General features: G+C 46.5%; 1 protein-coding gene across 1 annotated transcript in view; it reads right to left on the bottom strand.

The window, feature by feature from the left end:
- The window catches only part of RBM38 (RNA binding motif protein 38), a 50,255-nt gene extending 43,368 nt beyond the window's left edge, over window positions 1–6,887 (bottom strand). Inside the window, exons 1-2 of the mRNA XM_048498292.1 lie at window positions 6,390–6,887; window positions 1,415–1,538 (exon numbers count right to left, since the gene is read on the bottom strand). Coding sequence (XP_048354249.1) covers window positions 1,415–1,538; window positions 6,390–6,557 — 292 coding nt within the window. The 5' untranslated portion in view covers window positions 6,558–6,887. The remainder of the gene's footprint in view (window positions 1–1,414; window positions 1,539–6,389) is intronic.
- Window positions 6,888–12,155: the final 5,268 nt, after the last annotated feature.

Genomic DNA, 12,155 nt, shown 5'->3' with positions numbered 1-12,155 from the left:
CCCAGCTCACTAAACAGCCATCTGGCAGGTTTTTGCAACAGACAAATACTGAAAGAGCCACAGCAACAACATAAACCCTGGTAAAACTAAGGCAGCCAGTTATGTGCTGTGACTGCCAGCAAAAACACGGGTTGCCAACAGACCAGGAAAAAAAATTGACTTGTGCCTTTAATCTGTGTAGGAATGGGCAGCTAAAACTACTTAAGGCAGGGAGTTCAAAAACATCCATCATCTGATAAATCACCCCATTAAGCTTCCATTCAAGGGACAGGGTTTTCTCACTCTCTCTCTCTCTCTCTCCAGACAGTTGGCAGTCCTATTGCAACATTTTGGCTGTCCTGATTAACTGGAGATGCCAACTGTGGCTAAAATTGACAAGCAGCTGGGGGTTTGTGTGTGTTACTATATTACTTTCTGTCCCAAACACTTCAGCGAGTGTTGCTGACTAGCAAATCTGCTCCAGTCTGTTCAGCGTTATCCTGGTTTCTGTCCTTGGGAGCAATGTAGCGCTGCCTTATTGGCAAGTTCTGACAGGTGGCAAACTGGGACAGAGCCTTCTCAGTCATGGCACCAAAGCTCTGAAACTTCCCTCCCCAGGGAGATTCATCTGTCCTCTTCTGTTGCCATCATTTGCCAGCAGGTGAACTTTCTGGTTTCATTTGGTACTCCCTCAGTGATCCTTCCTTCCTAAGCACTGTTTCGATTGCCATTTTTATGTCTCTGCACATATTTTAACTCTGGTTTGCATTTTAATAATTCATGTTGTCAGAAGGGTTGGTTTTAATTGCTTAAACGTGTGATTTCATTATGCATGTTTTAAATGGTAAGCTACTCTAGTGAGCAGAAAAGCAGAATATAAATGCTGTAAATAAAGGATGTATACTCTGCTCGGCAAAGTTCGAAGCTTTCAGCCACCTAAGAAAGCTTCAAACTTTGGACAGAGTTGTAGGACCTCTCAAGAGAAGACAAGCTTTACCTTCTCTCCTTAACCCTTCCATCCCATCTTCTGTTTACATGTTACACTGGCCATAGCAACTTATGAGGTGGAGATATTAACACAGGCTGGAGCAGGCTGATGATGTCATCGCTTGGTAGTCATAGTCGCTATGGACACTGACCCGCCCTCCTCAGCCATTGGCACAGATGCATATGCCGTTGAACCACCTGCCTTTTCTAGCTTCCTCTCCCCTTCCCTACTTCCCAGGAGGCTTTCAATGCTTTTGAGAACTCCATGCTTGGCAGCAGAAAGCATTGCGCAAAGTAAGCGTAACATGCAGAATTTGTTTTGACGGCAGAATCCGTGTTTCCTGGGCGCAAACAATGAAACCCCAGGCTTATTTATATTGCCCTATTCAGGGTCTTGAACCGATTTAAGCAAGCCTGACTAACCGGAAAGAAATGTTTGAATGCTCACCAGTCTGAATACTCCTTGGTTTCGCTCCCAGATACGCAAGGTTGACATTGGCTTTCCGGCCGTCGATGATGGGGTTCGGATCCTTGCAGGCCCTCTCGGCCGCAGCTCGGTCAGCCATAGTCACCTAGGAGGAAGCAGAATCCACGTTTTGTAGCGCCTGAATGCTCCACCAGCTCATCTCTGGCAAGTCCTTGCCCAAAAACTGCAGAGGTGAAGATACACAGTTCTCCTCTGCTTGAAATCTCACTTCAAAAGCTGAAGGAGGGAGCAACCCTTCATATCAAGACCAGAAAGAGAGAGCTTTCTATCCGCACCTGCATGGTATTTTGCTTTCTGGTTGACATCACAATAAAGTAAAAGGCTGGCAAGCTGAATACCACACAGACCAATTCTCCTTGAAGCGGAGGTGTGCTGACACACAACTCTCAAGACTCCTTGAACTCTGGCGCACCTGCTTCCTCCCAAGTTTGCTCTTCAACAGTGGTGGTTTGGTAATGATTTACACTAGCACAGACAGAAGCAGACAGAAAGATCCCAAGGGAACCAGCAGCCAATGAAACAGTGTGGCCAACTAGGGGCAGGTGCTGAATCTGGAGCAGTTTCAACATTTTACTTCCTCTTTCAGAAATGGAAGATCGCCATATATGCTTTGCTGAGGGAAGGAGACGGCCTCTGCCATTTCTCTTCTCAGGACAAAAAAGGGACAGGCCTTGTTTACCTGAGCGGAGTAGAACAAAAGCTTAAAAGTTCCTCTAGAAAATACACGCTACTCGGTTTTGGAGGGGGGGAGGGAAATACAGCTGCCACTTCAATATATACTCACAGCCGTTAAGGTGTGTTCAAGTCACGACATAAACTCTGCAGATAAGGCAGCCTCAGATACAAAGACATGTTGCGCATCTGGAAGCCGAAACTTCAGTTCTACAAATATGACGGTCAGGAACTGCACCCGGTGATTGAGGGGCATTCCTAGTTTAATGGTTTTGCAACGATTTATACTGACAGGGATTGTATCTGGATGAGGCAAGGGCACTTCAGTGTAATTGTTGCAAGATACATGTAACCCGCCTGATATATGTAATAGTTCTTTCCTTTCTTCTTTCTCTTGATCTTTGTGGCTTCACACATTTGTAGATAAGTAGGCTAACCCTGGCTCCCAGGGGAAAACAGGATGTGTTCCTTACCCTGTGGAGGTAAACAAGCCAGGTGGCTGCAGTGGCGTATCTGCTTAGGAATAAGGGGTACCCCTTGTCCCCGGGCGCCACTCTTCTGGTCACATGGGGGTGCAAAATCGGCCCCCCAAGTGACCAGGAAGTCCTGCTGTCTCGTCGTTTTCGCATGCCTCACCCCGTCCGAGGCACGCAAAAATGATGAGACAGCAGGACTTCCTGCTGCCTTCAAGCCCCCTCAACCCTGCCCTGGACTCCTCCCTCCCTCCCTCCCCCCCTGCAGTCTCTTCTGACCTCCCCTCCAGGCAGGCCAGAAGAGACTGCAATCACGGCCTCAGAGACCTTCTTTTATAAGCACTGAGACTGGGGGGTGGGGCTTGGGGAGCAGGAAGGGGTGGAACTTCCTGCACCCCAAGCCCCACCCCCCAGCCTCAGTGTTTATAAAAGAAGGTCTCCGAGGCCGGGACTGCAGTCTCTTCTGGCCTGCCAGGAGACTGCAGGGGGAGTCAGGGGGGGAGGCGGGCACCCTAAACCTTGCCCATGTCCATGGTGACATGGGCGGGGTCAAGGGCAGTGGGGGAGGAGCTGAGGTGGGCGGGGCAGAGCCTGGGGGGCGTCATGGAGACAATTTGTCTCTGGGCGCCATTTACCCCTGGTCGGCCTCTGGGTGGCTGTATCTCTCCCTATCGCAGACCTTTGGGCACTTCAGCTCCAAAGTAACTCTTTTCACACATTCTTTGGGAAGACAGGAGGGGGGACTCTCTGGGGATAAAGGGACAAATGAAAGCCAGGTCTTGCCGAACTGGTTTTGTCAAGCTGGGTACTTCATTGCCTTTCAAGAAAGGCTACTGATCAAGAATCCAGAGTCTGTTTATTGCCTAAAGGTTCGAGCCCTAACATAAGCCTATATAAATATAAATCGCTGGGCACATCCGTGCTGGGAAGCCTGGGTTGTTTACCTTAAGGGTAGGAGGGCCTCTGGCTCAGTGGCAAAGGATCTGTTTTGCATGCAGATGGCCCCAGATTTAACCCCCAGGATCTCCAGTTAAAAAGGATAGGGTGGGAAGTAATGCAACATATCTTCACTCATGACTTCAGAGAGCAGAGCAGATAAGGCTGGCCTCGATAGACAAATGACATGACTCAGCAGAATAAGGCAACTGGCAAACCTTTTTTTAAACAAAAGTTTTACTTGATCGTTGTGACAAGAGTTAGAGATGATGCCGTTTTTAAAAAATAAAACAAACATGTTATTTGATCGTTGTGACAAGAGTTAGAGATGATGCCTTTTTTTAAAAAGGCCATGTCAGCTCTAATATGTTCCTATGGCCACAAACAAAAAACAGAATAAAAATTGTTTTCCCTTCTAAGAGTGGATGAGAATTTTTGGCTTACTTGAAACTGTAATTATGTTGTTTTAAGTAAAAAAATAAATGCATTAAAAATTCAATGAATCAATTCAGAGAAAGATGATAATCACTAAAATTTGCTTCGATTGGTGGAGTGTTGAACCGACTACAGCAGGAGGAAACAGGCTGGCAAAGTCCCAATTCATCTGTTTCCTTTAAATTGCCACCCTTTGAATTTGTGCCCAACTGTAAAACTGTTGGAAGCAGCTGAAGATTTCCTCTGGAGGACCATCTTAGCAAAAAACCAATGGACCCAAAATGGTGAGATTTGCCTATTGCAAGTGAACAGATGGAAACAAGGTAAAGAGGAATCAAGTTCTTTATCTTGATGGCAGCGTCTGCCCGTGTAGTCTAGAACTTGTTTCCATCTAATAATGCACTGAAGTTTGACGGGTAAGGGACAAGTCTTAGGCCCCTTCTGCACATGCAGAAGAATGTACTTTGCAGCGGTGTGAAATAGCAAAATCCACTTTCAAACAACTGTGAAAGTGGATTGAAAGTGTATTATTCTGCATGTGCGGAAGGGGCCTTAGAGCAGATAAGCTACCCAAGAGAAAAAGAAGCATGAGTTGCTAAAGGGCGAGGGTACGTAAGACAGGAGATTTCTTCTACCCCTCTTTCCATAACACTGGAAAGTTACAAGGGAGCCAGTTCAAGGAGACTGCTTAAGGAAGTAGTATATTGGGATAATGAAGTCATTCCACCGTGACAGCAGAGGGTCAGAAACAAAACAGATCCTCAAGCTAATAGCTGCTGCTCTGTAAAGAGCAAAGAGTTCCGAGTGAGCAATCAACACCAAGAAAAGCAACATGTAACAATACTTTTAAAAACTCAACTAATGCAACAGAGTTTGGTGCAAAACGAGACACACACTTTGCAAAATTACTGCAGGGCAGGGCCACTCATCACAGAAGTCGCAAGGACAGTGGTGGGATTCAAATAATGTAACAACTGGTTGTTTACAAGCACCATTTTAACAACCGGTTCTGCTGAAGTGGTGCGAACCTGCTAAATCCCACCATTGGGTAGTCCCCAAAATTGAAGTTACAGGATGCATACCCTCAAAGCTAAGAACTCCCCCAGAGATACAATGAACTTTTCTGGGAACACAGGCCTCGCACCCTACAATGCAGATATAACAGAACAGACTATGACTGGACCCACAGAACTATCTGAGGTCTTACTGCTGGCTAGATCTCCATCCGTTTTTTAAAGCTATTACAAGTATTTACGACTATTGTGCACGTCTCAGCATAACTCGAACGCAGCACCCCTCAAGGCTGCACTGGTCTCAACTAGACAATCTTGTGCAAATGCCAAAAGACTCTTGGCATCCATGCCTGCAGCTTCATGAAGCCCCCGCAGATATGCCACCCCGTCTCCGGAGAGCCTTCTGGAAACGACCTGATTCATCTAGCCCTCCTGCTTATTCTACTCACAGCGGATCCACCAAAACCTGTGCCACAAAACACTCCATCTGTATCTACCTGTTCATGAGCACCTTTGGAAACCCCTTTGTTTCTTGGTCATAAAACCCAGTTTTTCTCAACCTCACTAACTTCCTCTTCTTGACACCACTGTAAAAACAACAACCCCTTGGCCTTCAGGATGGGGGAATCCCATTACTATTTCTATCTATCTAATGCACTCTTACCCTAGTCTTCCTGGGCGGCAGACACAGAGATCCGTTCTTCCCTATTTTTATCTCACTGCAACCCTGTGAGGTAGGCAAGGGAGCCAAGAAAAAACCCATCGTCTTCTAGCTTCGTGCGACAGCGGGGATTTGAGCCGCCTAGGTCTCTCCACTCCCCTCGACTCTGACCACTACACGACACAGCCTCCGAGGCCCGCCAAATGCGACGCCCTGGGGAGCATGCAGTTTCATACAAGCGGGTTAGCCGATGCGCTACTCAGGATCTCAAAGGGATAGAGAGTCGCCATAAACATGCGACATGCATCCAGCGAGCGGCAAAGTGGCGCTAAAGGAGTAGCAGAGCGTTTGCTAAAATGGGACCAGAGTGGAAGAAACGAGGTGGGGGGAGGAAAAAGTGTGTGTGCAGGGGAGGGGGGTCCGGGTCCTGAGGTTGTATTATTATTATTATTATTATTATTATTATTATTATTATTATTATTATTATTATTTTAAAGCATGCCATGCTTAATGAACAAGTTCCCCTTTCCACCCCGTCGGTACAGGATTCTGCAGAAACGAAGCGAGGCTTCCAAACTGCACGGGGGCGAAAGCAAAACCCGACGTGATCGCCAACTACCTCGGGTTAAGTCATTATCCCGGCGCGCAAAAGGGACATGAATCCTGCGGCCGGACCCTTCCTTCTCCAGCCGTAGTCGCCGCCCCCCTTTGCAAGCGACCCCCGGCCCTCTCCGTCCGACACTTACAAAGCCATATCCCCGGGACTTGCCCGTCTGCCGATCGGTGATGACCACGGCTTCCTCGATGTCGCCGAACACCTCGAAGTACTTGCGCAGGCTGGAGTCGGTGGTGTGGTAGGGCAGCCCCCCGACGAAGATCTTGGTGAAGGTGGTGTCCTTTTGCACCGTGTGCATGGCGCTGGCCGAGCAGCCTCGACGGCGGCCGCTGCTGGAGCAGGAAGGCGGCGGCGGCGGCAAGTGCGAGAGGCTGGGAAAAGCATCCAAAAGGAGGACCGGGGCCGTCCTACTCGGCCAGGGGCATCGCCTTACAGGGCGCGCGACGGGGAAGCCGGGGCTCCGGGCCCCCCAAGAACAGCACCGGCGGCTCCGCCACCCATGCAACCCAGCAGCAGCAGCAGGAGCAGCAACTTCCGCCCCCCCGGCCAAACAGCCACTCGCTCCGAGGCGCAGAGAAGGCAGGCGGTGCCCGGCGCGCACGGCGCTTTGTACCGGCCTTTCCCTCCGCCTCTTGCCCAGCTCAGGCTCCAGCCACGCCTCCCCCACCAAAGAATAGGGTTTTTTTTAACAAGTTCCCAGCCCCGCAGAGGCCCACGGGGGTTGTAGTTCCCCGCCATGCCCGAAAAGTTGATCCCCACCCTTGCAAAGTCGGCGCGCGCCTGGGCGCCGTGGCGGGGAAAGGGGACGGGGCGGCGGGAAAGAGGCTGAAGCTCTTGCAGAGGGGTGGCCAAGGGCGCATCTCGGGAAGGCTTCTGTGCTTTTCCACCGGTCTACATTTGAGGAGCTCTGAAGCTTGCGCTATGATGGGGGCCCTTTTGCACCAAGACCACGAGGTGACCACTGTTGTTGTGCTCCGACAGGTCACTGCGACTTGTTTTTGGATCTTCTCGATTTGTTAATCGTTTTAATTTCTGTCTTGAATATTTTCAGTGTTTTAAATTATTTCTAATTATGATTATTTTATATTAAATGTATTTAGAATAAACTTCCTTAATATGAACGTTTTTTTCCGGTTACTGCTAGTCGCTCTGCACAATACTTTAATTGCTTTTATTTGTATTCTATTGTTTATTGTTATTTAACAACTTGTTTAACAACTTATTGTTATTTAACAACTTTAATTTTGATTTGTATTTAATTACAAATCTATTGATTTGTATTTAATTACACTGTATTGTTAATATTGTTTTATTTTTTAAAAAAAAAAACCCTTCACATACAGTGGACCCCACCTTTTTGCGCAATATAGACTACAGTTGCTACTGGGCCCATCCCTGAAACTACTCCAGATGGGATTTTTGCAAAGGCTACTTTCTAATAGGGTTGCCAGCTCTGGATTGGGAAATCCCTGGAGATTTGGGGGCGGAGCCTGAAGGGGGCGTGGTTTGAGGAGGGAAGGGACCGCAGTATGGTGCAGTGTTAGAGTCACTCTTCAAAGCAAACCTTTTCTTCCTAGGGAACTAGTGTTTTATTATTTGGAGATCAGGTGTAAAAGCAGGAGAGCTCCAGACCACACCTGGAGGCTGGCAATCCTACTTCCACCCCACTTGCCAAAGCATAGCAATTGCAAGGGAACTTTGTGCACATCATAGGCAGATGTTGATGCCGAGAGAAGCTCTTGTCCAGGAAGGCAACCTGAACTGGAACTAGTTGGCCAGAACCCACCAATTGTGTATTTTAGCTGGGACAATCATGGCAGAAAAAATGATGCTCAGGTGCACTGGAGGTTGTGCATTTTACCAACCCCATGGCATGAAAACCTATTTGGAGGCCAGGTTTAAGAGCGTCCTAAAGCAGGTTTGGCAAACATTGGAGCCAACACCTGGGGAAATTTTTGGAAAGCAGCCAAATGGAGGATGGCATGTGGAAGCTTCAGAAAAAACTGTTCCTATCAAAACAAGTGAGTCTTAGTAGAACACAAACTGAACATGTGTCAGCAGTGTGATGTGGCGCCCAAGAAACCAATGCAATTTTGGGCTGTATCAATAGGAGTATAGTGTCAAGATCGAGGGGTGCAATTGTACCTCTCTATTCTGCACTGGTTTGACCTCACCTGGAATATTGTGTACAGTTCTGGGCATTGTAATTCAAGAAGGATATTGACAAGCTGGAGCATGTCCAGAGGAGGGCAACCAAAATGGTAAAAGGTCTGGAATCCATGCCCTACCAGGAGAGACTTAGGGAGCTGGGTATGTTTAGTTTGGTGAAGAGAAGGTTAAGAGGTGACATGATAGCCATGTTTAGATATTTGAAGGGATGTCATGTTGGTGAGGGAGCAAGCTTGTTTTCTGCTGCTCCGGAGACTACGACCAGGAGTAATGGGTTCAAGGTGAAAGAAAAGAGATTCCACCTAAACATCAGAAAACACTTATTGTCAGTAAGAGCTGTTAGACAGTGGAATGCCCTACCTCGGAGTGTGGTGAAGTCTCCTTCTTTGGAGGTTTTTAAAGAGAGGCTGGATGGCTATCTGTCAGGAGTGTTTTGATTGTGTGTTCCTGCATTGCAGGGGGTTGGACTTGATGGCCCTTGGGGTCTCTTCCAACTCTATGATTCTATTATTCTAAGTGTGGGAGCAGCCTGAATTTCCAAAGATGAAACAGTGGTAGAGCAATCCTAAGCTTTTCTTTTTGGAAATAAGTCCCATTTTATTCAGTGGGATTGACTCCCCGGGAAATGTTCTTAGGATGCGAACTCACTGTGACAGCCGCTGGAGTGTGAGATATCCCTCATTTACTGAAGCAAGGTCTAATGTGGTGGTGCATGAATGCATGACTAAGGAACAAGTGAGGGGAGGCATTTATTTTTGGAACATTTCCCTTCTAGTTGTGCGTGTTGTCAATTTGCCTTAGGGGCCCTGTTTCATACGAAAGGCCAGATATAAGTAAAAATAAGTTAATGTTTCGAAGCGACAGAGCAGAATTTTAAGCCTGTCTTTGCTTACAAGTTACAAGTTTACAACCTAAACCAGTGATTGCCAGCATGGTGCCTACCAATAGGTTCTCACACACACACACACACACACACACACACACACACACACACACACACACACACACACACACACACACACACACACACACACACACACACACACACACACACACACACACACACACACACACACACACACACACACACACGGTTCCCTACCAGCTGACTGAATAGCACAGCTCTGAGCTCATCCTGGGTCAAGCATATCAGAGCTATGCATCTTCGGCTTAGTTATAGACACACTTTTTCTAATGTTCCTGACTTTGACAACCATGCCTTATGACTGTGCAGTGACTAAACCCTTCCCTTCCTTTGGAAACTGAACCCAAACAGCATCTTCTTGTCCAAACAAAAAAGCCAATCTTGTCCCTCACCCCGTGGCTGCCATTTTGTGGCAGCACTCCCAACCCTTTCTCAGTAACTGCAGGCTCCACAAAGTTGGGGTTCCGCATGTTGGTCTGCCGTAGAAAAGCAAGATTCAAGTTCAGTAGCTTCATAGAGACAACAAGATTTTCGGGGTGTAAGTGTAACCTCAGCTTGTGGGTTCTGTAGGGCAGAACTTGGAAGGAGTTTGCAACAACTAAATTTTAAACAAAATGGTTTACTTTCTTTAACATATGACACTTATCAAACATTAACATTTAACTTAACACTCCAATGTCCAGTTCAAGTTTCAATCCAAGTCCTTCTAATTACAGTCTGATAATGCCAAGTCCATTCTTCCTGCTGGTGGTTGGCTCATGAAGACGCCAGAGGCTTGGTGAACTGGATTCAAGATGATGAAGGTCCCCAAAAGAACTCTCACCAATTACATACACAAAACCCCTGAAACAATAAATTCTAGCATTTACAATATAGCAAAAATAAACAACTCCCTTCCCATCAGTTCCCAACAACATTGCAGTTACCTTAAACAAGGTGTTAAAGGCTTATAAAAATCAGTGAAGGTCCCAGACTGGTAGCCTTGCTTCCTCCAACTTCAAGAGCTCTGCAGCCTTCTGCTGCTTTCATTCTCCACCCCTTTGTGGGTCACCCCATTCTGAACATAGGGGTTACATAATCATTCAAGATTCAAAAGTTTTGGAGAATTAAAGCAACTGGCAGCTTTGACTCTTGAAAGTTTATTGCTCTAAAACGTTGTTGCTCTCTAAGGGGCTACTGGACTCAAATTGTTCCTTGCCAGCAACCACAAGAATCCATGACTACTTAAGTGTTCAAAGTATTTCACACATAAATTCTCTCAGTAACCTTTACAACAATTGTAGAAAGTAAGAAATAATATTTTCATGATGCCTATGGGAATCAGAAGCTGTGCGAAGCAACATTTTTCTATTTTCTCATTGAATTCATAACTGGGGATTTGAAGGAAGTGGGGAAGGGCATTCCTGTTCACAACTCCTGTCTTTAACCACTATGCTGTATTAAATATCTCTGTATTCTGTTCTAACTACACTGTGGCTGGATCAGATCAAATTAGCCATTAAATGGCACAGATGTGGCATATAAGCTGCTATCTTTGACTGGCTAAGCGACACCATCTTTGTGGTTAGAAAATTCTGTAGTGACTGTGTAAACTCGTTCTTTTCTCTACCTCAGATTCGAAGAAGTGAGGTTGGCATAAACTTGGCACCTTTTCTAGGGATCCTAAGATTGTGACCTGGGAACCGTTTCAAACGCGAAATGGCATGATATTCACCCATGCTGACGACAGGACTGGAATCAGCTACCCATAAACCTTGTCTTCTTTTCCTTTCCCAAGTCAAAGAGGGAAACTCTTTCCCTAATCTGTTACTTTGATAAGTCATAATATTTATTGTATTTGTTATCTGGGGTTCTGCCTCTTTGTGCATTGCCTTGGGGACTGTGTTGATAGAAAAAAATGATTAATATGTTTTGTAAATAAACAAAGGACTGTCCCCCTCACCTGTGTTTTGGGATTGGATTACAGTCTAAACAATGGGGGGGGGGGCAGAGTGTGATATCTAGGCTTGGGTCTGATACGATATCAGTGAGGCGAATGAACTGGGTGAGTTTAACCAATGTACCGGGTGAGTGCTGAGTCGCACAGGGGGCTGTTTTAATCTCGCCAGCATTGTGTTTGAAGCCCAACCTCCAGCAGAGGGGAGACACAGGTTTCATAAGTAAGCCACAAAGCTCATTGGATGATCTTGGACTACTGCTTTTGTGCAACAGGACCTACCTCATAAGACTGTTGTGAGAATGCAAACAGCACAAACACCTGCCTGAACATCTTGGGTTGATGGGGATAGAAGTAGGTCCCTCACTGTGTTTCTGGTCCGGTTGAGACACTTGGATTTTATCCCCAAGGTCCAAAAAGCAATTGGACTTCAGGAAACATACTGGTAGGCGCCACGCTAGCAACCACTGGTTTAGCTTATAAGCAAAGACAGGCTTAAAATTCTGCTCTATCGCTTCAAAACATTGCACTATTTAGTAATTTTCAAAAAGGACCGTCAGAGGTGGACATATGTTTCCTTGTGGGTACCCAGCCTGTAGGCTCTCTTTTTTGCCTCATCACTGACACAAGAATTTGACACCGATCCAGACTGAATGCTGTTTAGACCTTCACTTTAATGTGTTGCAAGATCTTTTCCCCACTCTATGGCTGATTCTGCATGGGCCAAAAACAGCAGTGTGAAAACAGTGTGAAAATGGTGTAAAAGGGTTTAAAATGGTGTAAAAGGGTTTATACTGTTTTCACACCGTTTTCACACTGCTGTTTTTGGCCCATGCGGAATCAGCCTTTGATTCGTTTAGTCAGCA

The sequence above is a fragment of the Sphaerodactylus townsendi genome, linkage group LG05, assembly GCF_021028975.2.
Source record: "Sphaerodactylus townsendi isolate TG3544 linkage group LG05, MPM_Stown_v2.3, whole genome shotgun sequence".
NCBI classification, from domain to species: Eukaryota; Metazoa; Chordata; class Lepidosauria; order Squamata; family Sphaerodactylidae; genus Sphaerodactylus; species Sphaerodactylus townsendi.
This window is presented reverse-complemented; position numbering and strand designations above follow the sequence as displayed.